This window comes from Vidua chalybeata, chromosome 2 (assembly GCF_026979565.1).
Source record: "Vidua chalybeata isolate OUT-0048 chromosome 2, bVidCha1 merged haplotype, whole genome shotgun sequence".
In the NCBI taxonomy this organism is placed as follows: domain Eukaryota; kingdom Metazoa; phylum Chordata; class Aves; order Passeriformes; family Viduidae; genus Vidua; species Vidua chalybeata.
Window position 1 is genome coordinate 13665771 of NC_071531.1, and position 19411 is coordinate 13685181.

A 19411-nucleotide genomic window follows, 5' to 3' on the forward strand; every position below is an offset into this window, starting at 1 on the left:
CTGGTCCCCTCTCTGCATACCTCTAGGTTGTTGCCTATTTGAGGGATGTCATTTATTTGAAGCTCACCTTCTCTCTCGCAGCCAGACCTAAAATGAAGTCACATCAGCTCCTTCTGACATTTCCCAGGTCTTCATTGACCACCCAGGCCCAGTAAATAAAGTGTACCACAAACAATATATATATATACACACACACATTCTACATGTAGATATATATAGAGAAAAGATTCCTTTCTTTAACCTCTGAACTTCCAGTGTATTGTCATATATGTGAAAGTTTCTCTTGAGGGACTTCGCTACTTGAAGAAAATCAGGATGTCAGTGCCAAACTCTTGGTACCTGTGACTGTTTGGGACACCTCTGACAAAGCTCTCCATTGAGCCCTTGCATGCACTGAGTTCCCCACAGTTAAAAGAATGCAGACAGTGAAAGTGTAACAGCTTTCTGTTACTCTTTGCATAAAAGAATATTCATTGAAAACGCTGTATCACCTGTAAGGTATTTTTCACAAGTGGATATTGGAGCACCAAAAATGAAGAGGAAATGGCTGTACAGCACTTGGTTTCAATATTAAGATGTTCTCTGGACTGACTTCCTATGGATACAGCTCCTCTCTTCCAAAAAACATTGTAAATTATCTGAATCATCAGCAGTCTTCTGAAGCCAAGAAGCATGTACGTGTGCAGGGATTTCACTGGGCTTTGTGGTGGTGATGGGGGAACTTGGACACCATGTTGGCTGTATGTCATGTGTGCTCATGTCATATGTCATGTAAGCTCTACCTGCTGCTTTTGGATTGCTCAGGAAAGGGCTAGTGTCTAAAACAGTCTGCCACCATTTGTTTTTCAAGTCTATTTCTTTTCCACACAATAATGCCTTCTGTGTTTGGGTTCCTTAAAGGGCTTGAGACATCATCCTTCAGGAGGAGAGCTGGAGTGAGGAAGACCAGCAGGTGAAGGAGGTGATTAATCAGCTCCACTTTGGGTGGAAAGCGTTGACTTTGGTGAGGGGACTAATTGGTACATTGAGTGAGGAGGGGTGGCCTGGGAACCTACTTCTGCTCTTACTCCCTCTTCCACATGAGGAACAGAAATGCCAGGTGATGCTTGAAGGACTGCAGAAGATGCATGGCTGCTTAGAGATGTCATAAAAGACTGAGGGACTGAGAATAGAAAAGGGAGAAGAAAAAAGCATGATGAGGAAAATGACATGCCTGGGATTCTGTCTGTTCAGGGTAGATAAAACCAGATAATTTTATTCATTTCTTAGAAGAGGGATGAAAGGACAAAATGCTTTAGGACTGTAACTGAGCTGTGCAGGGTTGAACTGGGAAAGCTGAGCAGATGGAGTGACAAAAAACCAAGTGTACTTCCAGGGCACTCTTGGAGTGCTTTGGCAGTATGAAAAAAGGAAAGAATGAATGGTGGAAATCACAAGCAGCTGAGATACAACTGCAGGGCATAGTGGGGACCTATCTGAGTGCCAAGGAAGTTGTTGAGGAATATAGGGAAAATGGTGGGAGCAATGGGCCCAGCTGTGGCTGAGGAGAGGGGAGGATGAGAGAGGAGAAATTTAAAGAAAACCCAACCAAAATGGCAGAGAGGACACACTGACAGGAATGTGAAAAACAGCAGAAAAGATGAAGGAAGCTTAGGGAGACCAAAAGATGCTGAGATTTGTGCAGGCATTAGGAAGGAGGTGCCATGGCCTGGAGGAGGAAGATGGGTGAGACCTGCTGGAGAAGGCTGCCAGATATTGCAAAAGAGATGGATGAGATGGGAGAAAGGGACGTGGGGGCAGCCAGCTGAAGGAGGACATGCTTCTTCACAGCATGAAAAGACAGCTGAGGGACAGTTGGACAGGTAGAGTGAGAAAGCTTAGCTGGGGAATTAAAAAACCAGACTCAGTAAGCTTCACATTTTTATTAACTGACAGCAGGGAAATTGGTAGAAAAATACAAAGTCAAACATTTGGGGGGGGAGGTGTGTTACTTCTGTGTGTGGACTGAAGGGCACTGGGGAGACCTGTGGAGGGGCTGCTTCTCTCTCTTTGAAACTCTCTATATGTAACCAATGTTGACTCTTCAGCTTTATTGAACACAGCAAACACTTGGATGCTTGATAGGGAGCATAATGGATGCTTTTTGGGTGTATAAATTTGGCATATGTTGCAACTCCCTACCAGCATGTTCTTCCAGAGAACTAAGAAGCAGCCAGGCCAGGTGCCTTATGGGCACTGAGGCACAGCACCAGTGAGCCCCATGTACTGGTGTGTGCTGGCCTGAAGAACACCCTCAGGTTTTTGTGCTGGTTGTCAGCTGCCCTATTTGATTTAGTTGCCTGTTGCCTTTGGGGTCTCTAACCTTCAGCAGTCCTCTCGCTTGCTCTCCTGCGCTTTTCACCCCTATCATCAAACACATTGACCTCCCCTCTTCTTCTGTTACCTTTTTCCTTCAAACTTTCTTTCCCAACTGTCTCTGACCTCAGATCTAATCTGTGGTCTCCAACTTTTTGCATCTGTCAAATCCCCATACAGGTATCTCAGTTCACTTCTCCATCAGCACAGTTCACCCCGAGGCAAGCCACGTGGAAGGTGTGTGGCCAAGAAATTTGTGTTTATAAGAAGTGACTGGAACTTCTCTGCATCTATAAGGTGCCACTATGATACCTGGTTCCTCCAGGTACCTTCCAAAGTGCTCCACACCTCACCCTGCTCCTGTGCTTCCTCCTGCCAGATGCAGACCTGTAAGGGTGTCCTTCTCCCCCTGACTTTCCTCCACTTGAGACTGAACCTCAGGAGAACCCTGCCTAGGTCCTACCTGACATTTCCACCTGCTCCTTCCCACTTATCCCTCCCTGGATCTCTCTGTTGACTGCTTTTCCCTTCTCTCATCCCAGAAAGGGCATGCGGCAGGGCGGGATGTGATGGAGGTTGTAAGAAGGGGTTTTCATTTGTCCCTGTTTTTGCTGAGTGTCACACACGGCCGGCTACCATTTCCTTTTACAGTGTGCTACAAGCTCAAGCCACTCTCATAACTTCTACCTGGTTTTCCCCTGCCAGCATTGGAGGCTAAATATAAGCTCTCGGAGCTGGCCCCGTGTCCCTGCCCATATCTGGCAGCGCCCGGCGTTCCACCGCGATTTCACACAGCTGATGCTTTTCACGAACTTGGCAGCTGAAGAGAGCCACTTCTCCCCGAGTAAGCTGCATTCATTTCTGAAGGAACAGCAAACACATTGCTCGTTTGCAGTGCAAAGGGCTATGTTGCAATTTTCTTTTGAGTGCCTAGGTTCCACTCTGCTTCTGGGAAGGAAAAAAAGTCACGCCAAAAACTTGTTCAGACAGCGCTGGTTTTTGTCCAATGATTTGTTTGGTAACACTCTGATTTTTTGAGGAAAACATTATTTTTAAAGGTTTGGCAGTTTTTAAACAGCATTTAATGTGTAAGGGAAACTTATGACGGATATATTAGCATCTCTGCCAGACCAAACATCTGTAGTCTTTAATGAAGTAGGCAATAGGAAATCAGAATTTTAATTCTGCTTTTCAGCTGACACTATAAATCAGCCATTTTAAGCCCAACCCAGTTATAGATTTTTTTTTTTTGTTCCTATGGTCAAAAATGAACATCCCTAATTCAGCAAAGTATTCACAAGATCTAGACATGTCAGCAAACTTGTCCTTAAATTACTTGTTTGCACACTGATAGATGTGGATGGCAGTTTGAAAAAACCACAGAGACATATGCTAATTCATACTACGTCCAGACGAATGGTGGGAGCCTGCTAATTTTCCCAGGTTTTAGGCTTCACTTTCAGGTTAGAAGTACCTGTGTTAACCTGTAATGGGAAAAGAGCAGTTCCCAGTTTGACTTGACAAGATATCCCAGAGAAAAGAGTGGCTGCAGCCACCCTGGACTCTGCTGCCGCACCCCACAGCCCCTTGGTGGGGTTCAGGCCAGCCCCAGCCATGGCCTCTTGCAGCTGGACCTCCAGGCACCAAAGGGAACCTTCACTCTTTTAGTATCTGCTGGGGAAGGGGGTGTCTGGCAACATTTCTCCTGGCTTCAGTTTTTGCCATTGAATTAGAAATCGGGGATGGCAAAAAAGAAACCTGCCTCACCATAAAAATCGTCACAGTAGTGACATACTCAGTCTGTGTAGAGTCATCTTTTGTAAGATGGGTTACAGTAATCTGCCTTAATTAAAAAGTAAAATAAATTAGAATAAACGACCATGATTAAAACCAGAGTATGAAGTGTTTAAACTGGCATGTCATATTTAACAGGTGGAGTAGGCAAAAGATATTCCTGCCTACACTTACACAGCCTGAGTTTAAGACTGTAATTTGGTAAGTCATGGTAATTTAGTAACTTTTTAAATTCCCTGTTGATGCAAAAGCTGACGATTCAACATCTACAGAGGCTGGTACCCTTCACCGTAGATTGTTTGTTCTTGGAAATGGCTGATGAATAAGGGATGTCAAAGAAAACAGGATAAATGAAAGAAGTACTTTGATCAGACTATTTTCCAGACATACTGCCTATATTTTTAGAATGGGCTTGTGACTGGACAACCTATTCAGAAAGTAATTCTTGAAAATATGAAAAGGTTGATAATTGCAAAACATTGCTGACCAGCTAATACATCTTGGAGACAGTGATGGTCTCCAGATAAACTTATTGAGGAGAAATGGTGTGAGATAAACAAGCTATAACTCAGCAAGGACAAGGGCAAACTTCTACATGTTTGGAATAAATGACTATGAAAACAGGGTAGAAAATGACATGAAGGATCTGTGAATTACCATGTACCACCAACCAAATGCCAACCATTTCATACTGCTGAGAAAAAAATGAATGACATATGGCGATGTATGAACAGCAGTGCCATATGCAAGATGTGAAAAATCATCCTCCTACTCTACGTGCTGCTGAAAACCTCAGTCTGAATCCTGTGCCTGAATTTAGGCACCACACTCCCTGGAAGATGTGGAATGGTCAAAAGTAAGAAGATTGCTGGAAGTCTGGTAAACATAGTCTGAGGAAAGCTGGGATGAAAAGGAAGAAGACTAGGCAAGTGAGAGTGGTACCAAATATGCAAAGAAAATGAAAATAAATTATTTTCCAGATGCACTGGATAAATAAGGAGGACAGCTAAGTTGCAAAAGGGGAACTCAGGTTAGACATGATACAAATGCTGTAGTGGTTGTGCAGTGAAACACAGGAAGAAGTGGTCCAAGGAGGAGACAAAGTGCATGATGAAAACTATTTGTTATGAAAGATGTAATCTCATCCTGTGTCAAATGATGTCTGGAGAGTGTCCCCCCGCCTCCGCAACGCTGATGGAAAGTTAAAAATCCTCAGCTGCTATAAACCAGGGAAACTTCATTAATGATGTACACCAGTAAAGGGGCCGTGCCTGAAATGTGTCCAGTGTAATAGTTTTTTCTATCTCATTTCTGCTTTTAGCCATGAGATTATGAGTAATAGATACAGGGCTACATCGTTAGCCAGAAATCCTTTAGCTTCCTAAAGGTCAGTTAATCTATGATCTAATCTGACGGTCACTGAAATTAAGTGGAAGCAGTTCAGCGGGCTATAACGGAGGATTCTTGGTGTCTGCAGCCCACAGTTGCTTTGACTTAAAACATCCTTTATAAGCAAAACAACATGTAGGTATGAAATACATTTCAAAACGCATGCTGAATCTTTCCGTTGTACTTCAGGAAGAGAAAAAAAAGGCCAACCTGCCTTTCTAGCTATCTAGCCAGTTTAAACAGTTCTCATTAAAAACTCCAAAATGCTGTCAGTGCCTTCTGTTCACCTGTTGATATTCCCATCCCTTGAGAGATTTTATGCAGCTGGGGAAGCAGGCAAGATTTACATGAACTTGGCTGCTTTATCTTGACTTGTTCACAGTGGGAGCCAAGCTGCCCTTTTAAGAGTGGAATACTTCAACAAAGTAAGACCAAAAAAAAAAAATCAGGAAAAAGAAAAAAAAAAAAAAAAGAAAAGCAGAGTTGTCTATACAGCTTGGCACTTAATGGAGCTCTAAAATAGACATGTGAAACTTTTCATAGTAATCTCTAAGTCTTTGAGGATTTCAAGTCTCAGCATTGTCATTACTAGTAAATTAAAGATCTGAAAGGTTGTCCCAGTGAGCAGATATTTGATCCCTAAACAAAGCTAAAATTTCATATTTTTGAGTCAGTTTCCCCATGTACTTTCAATTCATATGTCTGAACTTTAGATTGCTTTTCTGCTACTCTTGTAACACGTCTGAAAATCCCCTCCTATCTAAAGTTACACTTAATATACGCTACTTAGTTTGAGGAATTGAATTTTATAACACATGAACGGGCATAAAAACCCACCAAAGAAACCAGAGACTCAGGTCAGAAAGATACCCTTCTTTTGACTCTGACTTTCTTGTGTTGCATTTCCTCTAGATTACAATGTAGTTTAATTTTCATGGATGTCATCTGAAAACGACAGCCGATGTAATGTAGCTGAATTCTGTTTGTCACTGAATATATTCTGTATGTTAACTGGTAGTGTGATGCACTGAAGCATAGTCTTTAATTAAAGTGCAACAATACCACAATGCAGCAGCACTACAGTACCAGCATGGCACAGGAACCTGGTGCTGGATATAAAAATAGCTGTGCTCAAAACGTGTCATATCACTACATGATGTGACTAAGTCAGTGGAGACACTCTTACACTTGAAACCTGAAGTATTACTGAACACTGATTTTCAGCTGGGGAAGCTGTGATCAAATCAATGCATGTATTATTCTCCACAAATGAATAATGGCGTGAACAAGGACATATTAAACACCTACAGTGCACAAAGCTTTTCACACTGGTTATGAACCAAAAACAAACAAAGAGGCTGTGAACTCTCCAGAGCTCTCGTTTTGTCTCCCGTGAAGTCCTCCTGCCTCTCTGGGTACAATATGCAGAATTCCCACAACTGCAGGAGAGGGCTTTGACTCTGGGTTGTGAGCAAGATGACCAGACTTCTGTCCTCCCCTTTCCTACCCTCGATGAAAACAAAACAAAACAAACTGAAACCACTCCATACTCCACAGTGAGTGAAGGTGGTACAAAACCCAGGGAGAGAAAGATTCTCTGCTGGCACAGGAGCCAGGGAACAGCCAGTGCTGCTTCCCTCCATAACCCTCTGCTGTGGAATGTGCTGGTGCTGAGCTTACAGGTCCATCCCTGACCAGGGGTGCTAAAGTTCTCTCCCCCAGGGCTGTGAAACTCTCCCTACACTTGCTCAGCCAATACAGGGACTTCTGGAGAAATGCAACCCAGAACCAACCACCGCTCTTATTCCACAGGAAGGTACCTGCCAAGCCAGGACAGCATTGCTCTGGTCTCCAAAAGAGCCAGCACTTCCTAAATGCCCAACATGGGCAGCCCTTTGACTTGCCAGCATAGCTGATGCTGTCAGTGTTGCATGGGGACCACTGCAAAGGTCTCCCTCCAAAACCAGAATCAAACATCCACAGAGAAGCAGCAGCTGGGCTCCCTCTCTGCAAAAGGCACAGCATTTGCACATCCTTGTTCCTTGCTACTGCATAGGCTCCACATCCCATGGCATTGTGCTATGCCATACTGGAGCCCCAGGCATGATTTTAACATCCAGGCACCATAAAAACAGTTTAGGAAAAGAGGCAGCATGGATTCGGCACGGGGCAGTTCTGCAGGAATGAGACAACAGGAACCATGCAGTGATGCTTGTCTGCTTGCTGGGAAATGCGTCAGGGAGGCACAAACACACAAAAGAGAGAGAGGAGATAGTTACCTAACATGACGAAGGGGATTCCCAGGAAGGTGGAATTGTATTTCCCACCAGTGAGATTGATGATCCCAGCAGCAGTCAGGGTGGCAAGGGTCACTGTCAGCAATCCCAGCAGGCCAAGCCAGGGTTTGCTGCGGACACAATCCTGCATGGAGCAGCAGAGAATGGCCAAGGTGACCACAAGGACCAAGCTTGTGATCAGGTAGCGTTCTGACACCCTGCTCGTCTTCTGGAAATCCTCCTTCAGCGAAGAGGAAGTGAAAGGATACATTTTGACTTTCCTGTTGGATTTCTGGAAAAGTTCAACAGTGTCACAAAAAATGGATTCCCACTTCTCTGCCACCATGTCATTCAAGGAGTTGATTGCCTGCAAGTAGTAGGTGAGCTGAATGGCTTCTGCAGACTTCACCCGGTCCTTGCTGTGCACAGTAACCCCACCGAGCTGATGCCCATTATACACTTCCCTGCCATCCTTTAAGTGAGTAATCGGATAAGTGATTGCAAAATTAGTTCGATTAGAAGAACGAGCAGCCTTTAATTCCTCCAGTACATGCACTATGTCGTCCACTATGCATGTCTTGTCATTGTTCAGGATACATATATGGGCAAACGTGTAATTGAAACCAGGTCTTTGAACTTGGATCCTGGTCACTGCAGAGTGCAACTACAAGGGAAAGAGAAATCACACACGTTATTCATCAGTTCATCTTGCACAGTAGCAGCCAGAACGACAGCAGCTCCTCACCGCCGTCCCTTTTCTATTTGATCTAAGCAACAACAACAAAAGTTCTGGTGACTGCAGTATTAATAGCACACTCATTGCAAAAAAAAATTAAAAAAAAAGGAAACATGCATCAAATCAGCAGTTTTATTCCCCTGTGTCCTTTGCTGGTAACTCTGGCATAACGTGACGTGCAGATGTGCCACGTGCAGCTGCTGTTTGGCCTCTCTAAATAAGTAAACTCAACAGGTCCAGCTAAAGCCCAACCATGTCCAGGGACACTGTTGTGCTCAGGATTGCCCAATTACTCTCTCAAGAGATCAACTTGAGGTGTAGAGGCAGAAGAGCATTGTGACCAGATGTGCCACCTGTGCAGGATGCACTGGCAGCCTGGCAGTACAGGGCACCAGCACAGGCCACAGCTGCATGTCCAACATACAGAGACGGTTGGCACAGCAGGGAAAAGAAATCTGGAAATAAATAATTTGCCCTCTTTTCTCCTCCCTCTTTCTCCCTTCAAATCCTCACTAGTCTGAGAGCAGGAAGCAATGGCAGAGACAGACACTGGTTTTCTCTTGCTCCCTCTGAGAGGTTCTGTTAATTAGTGAAGGTCCCCTAACTTTAGGGTTTGTAGGTTATTTTGGGGTCTAGCAGTTCTTAGTGCACCTTCCTTTTTGTTTCTCATCTTTCTGGAATTTGCCATGCCTAAGCTCTGACTCCAAAAATATTCAGTTATTTTTGAGCATCAGAAAGGCAGAAAAAATTAACATCTCTTCTTGAAAAAATATAGAAAACTCTTGCAATCTTTTCTGAATCCATTTTAGTCAACATAGAAGAAACAAGAAATTTAAAATATGGCAAAAGAATAGCTCAAATAGGCTAGGGTTACAATGTTTTTGAAAAATAAAATATTGAGTTTGCTAATGTATATCATTCTGTCTGATGATAAACACTGTTTAAAAAATAGAAGATAGTGTACAGGAGAGCAGTAGAACTTATACACTCTTCTTGGGACAAAGGGAAAAAATGTCAAATAATCCTGGCTAACCTCCTGTGTCTGTTGAAACTAAACAGTCATAGTGACTTTTGTATGGTATTTGAGACTTATTTGCAGCACCCCACCCAGCCACCTTCCCCCTTCCTAATTTACATGGTACTAACAATCTGATTGTTTTGTGATTACATTGCACACTCTGTGATGGGTAGAAATTTAGCTATGTTGCCTCCATTCCTCAGGATAATGTGACATCATATAGACAAAGATTACAGCATTCCTATATTCTCAACTTGTTTCGCTAGCAGCTTGAGGGTGTGTTTTTCCACCTTTGAGTAGTTTTAATTTTTTTGACAGAAATAAGAGTTCAATACTGACATTAGGAAGATAAGTTTGAGAAATGAACTGAACTAACAAATCTTTTCACAGTACTGTGAGAACACGATACCTGGCCATGGTGAGAAGCAAAATTTTCCATTGTGGTGGGAGAAAAAAAATGTAACTGTTTGTGCAACAGATTAGGGTCTTTTGCACAACTTTCTTCTAAAATAAAACAAAATAAAATATTTGCAGGAACATGACAAAGAAATGAACCTCTATGGGGAATACTTCCCATTTTTCAGATTGGAGTTGCAAAGTTCCAACTGTTTTGGGGTACAAATTCTATTGTATGTGACTACAGTTTGGGGAAAATGCCCTGATTTACCAGATCAAAGACAGAGATCTGATTTTAATTTTTTTGCAGTGGGAGCTACTGAATGGTTTTCATTGACAACAGCTATAAAACAAGACGTCACATAAAGAAGTGCAGCTGAGGGAAACCAGGAGGAATAGAAGGAATTTCCTGCCTTTATTAGATTCACAATACAACTCCTTCAGAGAGGATCTATGGAGTGACACAATGCAGAAGAAACTAAACTGACATGCAACTTTTATCAAACAGTGTGTCTTGCTATTTACCCACCCTGCCTCACTGCAGCATTTGCTTCCTTTCATGTCTGAAGCACTTTCTTTTAATATTTAGGTTATAAAATAACCTCATCTATTACAGCTATTACTTCATCTTTAGTGAATGGCTAGAAGCTAAATGTCATACCTAAAATACTCCTTTCCTCTTGGAAATGATCCTTTCAGGCTGAGGAGCTTGTCCTGCAGCAGTGGCCTGGTGCTTCTGAGATTGTGCTGGGCTGGACAGGGCACTGCATGGGGAGGACCTGCCCATCCCACCTCTCGGCAATGGGGCTTTGGGGAAGAGAGGGAAGGAGGCAGACAGCTGTGTCCTGGCACATCCTGGCAGCTGAGCAGCTCCCAGAGCTGGCTGCAAGCTTGTGCAGTTTAGAGCAGCTATGAGATATATTCTGAGCTTTGCCAGTAGCCAGAGTGTTTGGTCTCAAATTGGCGGCAAACAGCCAAAGAAGAGGAAAACTTGCCATTCCCTCCACCCAATAAAGTATGCTGAGAACTGCACCAGCATGCCCAAGGATTCAGCCCTAGGAATTCAGACCCAGACTTTCCTTCTCAAGACAAACACAACGCTTTATCTGCACTTTTTTCAGACTTGATGCTAGGAAAGCCCTCTGCTGCCTCAATGCAGGGTAGTGTGCTGCAGCATGGCTGAAGGCTCTCTCCTTTCTCCCTTTGCTTGCCTGTGGCAGCCCATGAGCCACAGGATGCTGCCTCCTCCTGATGAGAGTTGCAGTCCCATGGTGCTCTCCTTTCTGCTGCCATGCTGGGAATTCAGCTGCGGCCACACAGATTGTTCCACCCATCCAAAGCCCACAGTCATAACCCTGGGTGACTGGTTTCCACAGAAAACAGAAGCTCCAAGAGCTTACAAGGGCACATCCTGTGAGTTCAAAGGATTGCACAGTCTGCAATTTGGCTTGCCTATGGAACACCAGGAGGTCCCCCAGGAAACTTCAGTCTGATGGTAAAGGCTGTTGTGTGATGGGGACAACATCAGCAATATGCTAATGCATAATGCATATTGCACTTCTCAGTGCAGAGGATTCTAATAGCAAGTAACCATACTCAGAATAAACCTGGCACCTAGTCCTGGGACAAATGACTGACTACCAGATCCTCATTTATCCAGCTGTTCTTATCCTTTCCAATCCTATTAGGAGAATGCGAAATTTAAAGGAATAACAAAATTTGAATGAATGCTTTTTCTTGAAGGGAGACATGCACTGCTTGCTCATCACTCCCAGCTTTTTCAGCTAGCTAACAGTGCAAAAAGCAGTTCACTGCTGAGATGCCAGAGCACTGCAGCATGAGAACTGCACAGCACCACCTAAGCTCCCTCACCACGGTGGCACACGGTCCCTGAGAGTGTTCAGACATGAAATAATAACATCCACTTCTTCCTTTTGCCATTGTTTAAACAGTGACCATTCCTTAGACTTCCCCTTTCCCTTCCAAAAATGGTATTTATCTGTCCTGCACCACCTTAGAGATTTCTAGAACAGTGTTTTCCTTTAGTCTTTAGTCATTTGCATTTGGTAGCATCTTGGTCTTTGCTTACTTTAAGTCCCATGCTCACTTGGTTATTTATTTTAGACAGAGAGGCATGATGGCTTCAACAAGGAGAGAAATCCCTTTCAGCCAATATCTCCAGGTGAGGGCTGTACTGGTTTCACACCTCCCCACCATGCCATGTTTAAGCCTGTGGCACAGCTGACAGATGAAAGGTGGTGAAATTGCACTTCCCTGCCTGTGAATACCACACCTGCCAGCTGGTTCTGTCCATGGGCCCAGGAGGAGACGCCAGGAAGCAAAAATCCTTCCACTTATCCTGGGCTATGCCGTTTGCACCAGGGCCTCAGAGAGCCATGGCTGGAAGTTCTTTAAACTGTTTTATTTTTGCTGGTCCTCCTACCTCTGCCACCAGCACAGGAAGACAGGTGCTGGGAACCAGAGCCCTTCAGTAGAGTCAGTTTGGGTGCCCTGGGATGGCCAAGCCCCACACTGGGCTCTGTCAGCTGGCTCTCCACTGTAAAGAGCTTGGCACAACTTTCAGCAGTGCCATCAAAGCTGAGCCTGAAGGCAAAAGGGTTGTACTTGGAGATGTATGGTCATGACAGAAAGGAAAGCTTGTTTTTATTCTTAAGTCCCTGCAAAAGACGCAAGAAGCTATTAAGAAGGGGTGAGAAAAACCTGTACCCCTTTGCTTTGTGGAAAAATCCTTTAATTCAAAAGTGAGAAGGTATTACCAGAATTTTGTTAATTTAATCAGGTAACAAAGAAGTCTGCAGCCTCCCTGTGAAGGAAACAGATCCCTTCCCAGCAGGGATGGGTTAGAAACTGCTGATTCATCTGCAAAATGGTCCAATCCCAGAAATCCTTTAAGCTCACATTACATAATTTCCTACCCCAATCAAATCTATGGGAAAGGGGAATGAGGACCCAACCACCACTTGGATCTCACCTCGCTGGTGGCACAGCTTTGCTCCCAGGGACACAGTGTCCACAGTGACAGCAAAATGCAATGGCACCATTCAGTTTTTAACAAGCTCTCATGCCCAGCTCATGAAAACACATCCTGACTCTCTTGGAAGCAGGGTCAGTCACAGACACCATTTTTAATCATACCTCCTGCTTATCATGTATACCTCAAAAATATGTTTGGTTTTGCTGCTGAGCAATGATATATGGTGTTTATAGAGGACATCACTCATTGTAAGGACTCGATTATACTTTGTACTTGACATACAGTCAATGAATGGCCAATGAGACAAAACTAGCTGGATATATGGATGTCCTCTTGCACTGCAAATGATCTGGCATGAAGACATGTTTTACTCTCAGGAGCATCATCTTTGCAAAGCCGTATTACTTTGTTGTTGCTGCTATTATTTGACTTATTTAGTCTTGCAGTCTTCATCTGATGGTTCAAATCCAATATCAGCTTTGCTTTTCAGTGTTGACACTCTTAGAATATTTTCGCTGTCATTTTCACCAAGTCTGTTTTTATCGTGAGTCCTGGAGCCTGAAGTATTGTGATTTTTTTTTTTTTTAATCTCAGCTTTCATTAAAAAAAAAAAAGAAGAAAAAAAAAAAAAGACTGATCTTGTGGTTATGGAGGAAAGACTGAGAAGGCTCTGAACTCATTACCTATTACCATTTAAAATTTTATCACTGTTTTGGATTCAAGACTGAAAAACTAGAAAGCAGGATGAAGACAATAATTTTAAATATACACTTCATTTTTATGAGAAGCTGGTTTACTCTTTTAGTAATTTTTACAGGTAACTTGTGCCAAGGAAAATGAAGAGGAGAAAATGCCTTTAATGGATAGCTATAAATTTCTCCACTTTTTCTATGATCTCAGTAATCTCTGGCATTTCATACCTTTGCAGTGTACTTTTTTATTCACGTCAAGAGGTGGCCTCAGTCAAAACGTAAAAAGGTTATGAGAGACTTGCACAGCTTCCAGCTTAATTTACAAAAAAATCCCCACTGTGGGTTTTGCAGATATGGGCAGAATTAAACTTTCAAGAGTGCATTTTCATCAGAAGGTGCAGAGAGGGAGGGCAAGGGAGCCCCTGGCCAGGGCTGTGCCCTGCTGTCAGTCTGAGACTGTGGGTCCAGGGCAGAGGTTCAAAAGGGTGGTGGGCAGTGGCCTCCTGACCATGCCAGCCTAGCAAGGGATGAAGAGCGTGCACACAGCCAACAGAGGAAGCCAACAGATCCTAATGGCTCGGGATAACATTAGAAGTCACAGCTGGAGAACAAGCAGCAAGGATCGCTATGAGTAGTTTGGCTCTTTTTCTCAGTCCTACAATCAGGTTTCCTGAAGAGACACTAAGATACTAATTATGCACGGGATTTATTTTTGCAACTGATTTTTTCAGCTGTCCAAAACACAATGATTTATCTTTTCTCCAAACATTTTTCAGAAAAATAAAATGTAAAAATTGTTCAAACTACAAGTCATCAACTGAGGGACAACTATTAGTGCTCGAAGCGACAGATGTGCGTACATTTACATTTCCATCTGTCTTCTTGGTAGCTACAGAAAATCGCTAGATATGATTTTTCTTTTCTAATCTGAAGCGGAGAAGCTATTCTAATCAATACCATCTTAATTCTGACACCTTGTAAATCTGCCTGAATTTGTTCCACCGAGAGAAGCCCACTCTGTTTTTTGGGCTGACTGCTGCTGGATGACAGGACACCTGGGCAGCAGAAACCTCTCCGCACAGCCTGGTGTGCGGCAACAAGATCAATTTTTCATGATGGGGAAAAAAGAATAAAACTTTGCTCCTGTGTCTGATCTGGTACCAGTTCCACCACGGGTGGCTTTCTCCATGCCCTTCAGATGTCTCCATGAACACCCTTCCATCTTTCTACTGCTTCTCAGGGGGCTCTTGCCAAGCAGAAGCCTGAGGAACAGCCCCTTCTGCACCACAGGGAAACCTTAATAGCTGCAGGTTCACAGCCCACGGTGTTAGTTAACAGCTCAGCTCCACCTTCTGCCTTCCAATTGGAGAGAGGGGGTTCTCCTGCTGTAAACCCTAACTGAAAGGCAGGGCCTTGTCACAGCTTTTAGGAAGTACAAATGTGGTCAGTGGGGGGGGCCTGGCAGCTCTCCCTCAGCCCTGTGACACTGCCTGGGGGTGGCCTGGTCTCGGTGGCTGTGATGCACAGATGTCCCTGGCTTCTGATGCCTGCCTTGCCCGCTTGTGTGCTCTCCCTGAGGGGTGATGCCCCCAGCACACACAACACATCCAGCCCCCTATTGAAAACACCTGTCCTCCATGTGTCCTGTTTGCTAGAGGGGAAGCAAAGTCTGACCTTCCAAGGCAGGAAAGGCAAGGCAACACGGGATGCTGGGCATTCTGAGCATGGGCTGCTCGGCTGGCAGCAGCACAGGGTGGTAGTGAAGAAGGAGGGAGAGCGGAGGGGCCTTGTCCTGACTGGTGCTACTGGAGCAGGGCCGGGGGGTGGTGGGCACCAGGGGAACGTGATCTTCCTCCCAGGCACAGGCAACTTTAGGACTTCTGCTCCAGTCACTGACCAGTGCCTGCGGGAGAGACTGAACCCTCTTGCCTGCAGGAATCACTCTGAGGAGCTGCTGCTGCTGACACCGGGAGCTCAGGGGGGTTTCTGCACACACTTCCACACTGTCCTTGCAACGTGCTATTTACCTTCCCTCTTCCTTGGCTGTGCCCAGATCTTACCTGCGTATCTTAATTCTCATCTGTTTTCGCATAAGATACATTTTAGCCCTGCAGCATTGTGCTGCTATGACAACAGGCTTGCACTTCTGCTGCTTTCACACCCTTGTTTTTCTCGTATTAGGACTCTTCCCCTCATCTTACAGCCTTGCTCTAAAGACATGACTTCATCCTTTATTTTGTTTTCAGCAGAATGCACTGTATGTTCTATTGACTGTTTCCCAAGAAGTGTTTTTAGTGCCCGAGCTACCTTGAGAATGTGGAGACCTATTACATCCATTGCTAGATCCACAGCTGACTGCCCGTGTCCAGGCATTCAGGAGTAGCCAAAAGTTTCTAGAAAGGGGTACCTTGCGTTACTCAGGATCGCAACAGACCCAGCTTTCGGCTCCGCTGAACAACCACAACCCACTTCCACTGACTTTGGAAGTAATGGTTTAAGTGTGCCATGTTTGTACAGCAAAGCAATTGGGAATACCACAGACAAGGGAACGTGGCTATTTCTAAACACGGTTGTTTCCTCCACGAATTTCCTCACACGTACAAAGTAAGTGAGGAAATCCGTGAGGACCGTACACAGAGCGTGCCAACACACACGTTAACAGGAACAAAATAATTAAGGAGCAGAGAGAGGAAATAAAATCCCAACAAGTATGAAGTCTGCAAGATTTTGAAGCTAAACTGTTTTGTTCTGCAGCAATCAGAAGTTATGAAGTTCTTAAATAAATGTGTCCTTAAACAGAAATACCTGACTTTACTTCATTTGTGTGTACAAATACATATTTAGTTACCTAGACCAAATAACGGCCAGTTTATGAGAGAAAAAATCTATAAGCACTACAAATCTGTAGTTAGTAAAGGTTTCTTTAAGAAAAAAACCCCTGTCATCATCTACAGATTTTTATAGAAGGAAACTGCAAATGCAATCCCCTTCAGTAAGGCGTGTTACATTTCAATCCCTTTTCATCTTTATGCCTTGATATCTTAAGTGGAGATTTTGCCAAAAAAATATTAGTACTGTGTTATTGTTACAAACAAAAGAATGGAAATGGAAGAGAGAATATTCTTCTGCAAAAAAAGGTAAATCTTTAATGTAAAAAAGTCTTTAGTATGGTGCAGTTGACTCACTGTTAGCATACAGGAATAAACAGAATCAGAAGGATCGGTGTCTCAAATTCTAAGTTAGAATGTATTTTCTGAGGTTCAAAAATCTGTCTAGGTCTGTATTCCCAGGAGTTTGTATAACTTTAACCTAACAAGTCTCTTGCTGCAAGTGAAAATATCACCGTGAAATGATAGGGGCTGTTCTAACACTATTTTTAGGGGGGATTCTAGGTTTTCTTAGACAATTTCTACAGACTTTATATAATCATCTGAACCTCTGCATGATGGTCCACACCAAGTATCCCAATTATTTTTGCTTTTCTAAGCACTCATTGGAAATACAGGGGTAAAAGCACACTTTCTTCAATTAGGTGCTTTTACCTCCTACCTCTCTCTCTCGAAACACAAATCTTGAGGAAGAAACATCCTGCACACCAACAGCACAGCATGCCAGTTCCCTATGCTCAGCTATAGAGCAGGTACTGCAGCAAGTAAAATTTCATTCTTGTCTTCCCGTGATATCTCAGTCTCAGGATGCATCTCTTCCATATCTGAGATTCTACCCAGGCTTTTTATTGGAACACCTATTCAAGATCAGAGACTGAAGATATGTTTAGATTTCTCCCTTCTGCAAATGACTATGGCAGCTGGACATGCAATGTTGGGATGGCAGGCCTAGAATGGTGTAAGCACTTACAGGGAGCTATGAGAACGACGGATAGAGATTTACACAAAAATAAGAAATAAAAGAGTACTTGGCATCCTCTCAAAAGCAAAACTATTCTATAAGGGAGCCACACACCTCTCTGCTAATGAGGAGAGACCCTGTGTGGAGCAGCTTGTCTGTTCAGCAAGACCTGGGGCTGTCCTGGGAGCAGCCAGCGTGGCGCTGGCAGATGTGCACTGACCGCCGGAGCCCTTCCGCAGCCCCTGCTCTGGGAGCGCTGCCTGGGCCCTGGGCTGAGACAGTTCTGAGGCTGAGCCCTGCCCAGAATCCCTGCCCAGCCTGCAACAAGGTACCCTGCAGCACTGGCAACAGTGACTTTCTCAGCCTGGTAACGTGCCCACCAGGAACTGCACTAAGCTAACCAGAGTGTTTTAGAGATGTCACCACAAGAGTCATTTCATTGAATAATGAACTGTCTTGAATGTTAGACTGATTAACTTCTGACAGGACCATCTATGTTTCAGTTTCAACCGCTCAGAGCCCAAAACTTTGTATCCCTTTGCTAAGGAACAGTAACAGACGTTGACTTCTTCCTCTGCCTAGATCTGGGAAAATCTTTCCTTGGCACATGACTAGGGAAGCTGTAGCTGCTCATTCTCTTCCCTCTTTGGCAGATGAAGTGGAATATGGCAGGTAAGAAAACCAACGAGATGTGCTGCAAGAGCATCCAGCATCTGCCTGGGGCAACCATCCTCCTGTGTCTCCCATCCTCCTGCTTGTGGGTGGAGATGCAGCAACAGCCATGTGGGAGGAGCCAGTGTCCAACCTGACATTTATTCTAAAGCAAAACCTCTCCCTTGGGGAGGTCATCCTCCAGAAAAGGAAAGATAAGCAAAAGCTGCCGTGTAGGTTCTCTGCCCTGCCTGTGCTTACATGGCAGCTTCAGAAACGTGAGTGGGATTTACTCTGTGGTTTCACCCAGGACACTTATTTACAAGCACAGTCCTTTGAGCTGGCTGGCTCTGGACTGAAGCTGGGGCTGCCTTTGCTCCCTTCTCCCTTTCATGCAACTGAATGTGTATAGGAAAGCCTTGATGGCCACCTTTTTCTTTCCCCCTTCCTTGTGGGCCCTGTTAACACAAGATGATGTAGGCCTGCATCACCACAGATATAACAATATTGGGAGCTAGGAGCCCTCCCTCCTGTTCTGCTGTTCTGTGGCCCATGGGACAGGCCATCCACAGGGCTGGACAGGCAGCTGCCTGAGCCTGCCTCTGCCCACAAACAGAAGCATAATCAGGACAAGGAACTTAATCCATTCTACACAAAGCATATTGGAATAAACTAGATAAGTAAAGAGTTGGAAATAATGCATCAGACACGCCTGACAATGTCTAAACAATCAAATGGCAATGGTGTTCATTATCTCACTAAAAGAAAAATAATAATTTTTTAGTGAATTTTGTCTATTAAAAATGATGCTGTGTTAAATACTGACAGAACTTTTAAAGTTATATCTCTTTTGCTGACGTGATAAATCTTATGCAGAAGTTTGCCTGCAGAAAGATTCTGAGTACCATTTATTTGTGTGTCACTCTGCTATTGATAAAACTACAGATCTCTAGAGAAAGCAGTACAGAGAAAAAATCCATTATCATTATTATCCTATGACTGAGTAAATGTGCACATACTGGATGCAAATGCAATTCACAGTGCAAGGAAATGAAGGAATGAAAATCATTTCTCTGGAGTTTTCTCATTTGCCAGTAACATTGCTGTTACTGTACTTAGTGAGTTGACACTCATTAAATGTTTGCTCATTACTGTTGGATAATATGACAAAAGGAAAACAGAAAATACTGTGTGGCTCTGTACCACAGTTCTGTATGTGCCTACAGTGGAAATAAAATATAAATAAATTCACTGTAACAG

General features: G+C 43.9%; 1 protein-coding gene across 1 annotated transcript in view; it reads right to left on the reverse strand.

Moving 5' to 3' along the window:
- PTCHD1 (patched domain containing 1) overlaps positions 1-19411 on the reverse strand; it is a 33544-nt gene that overhangs the window by 12451 nt on the left and 1682 nt on the right. Inside the window, exon 2 of the mRNA XM_053936649.1 lies at positions 7818-8478. Within this exon, the coding sequence (XP_053792624.1) occupies positions 7818-8478 (661 nt within the window). The remainder of the gene's footprint in view (positions 1-7817; positions 8479-19411) is intronic.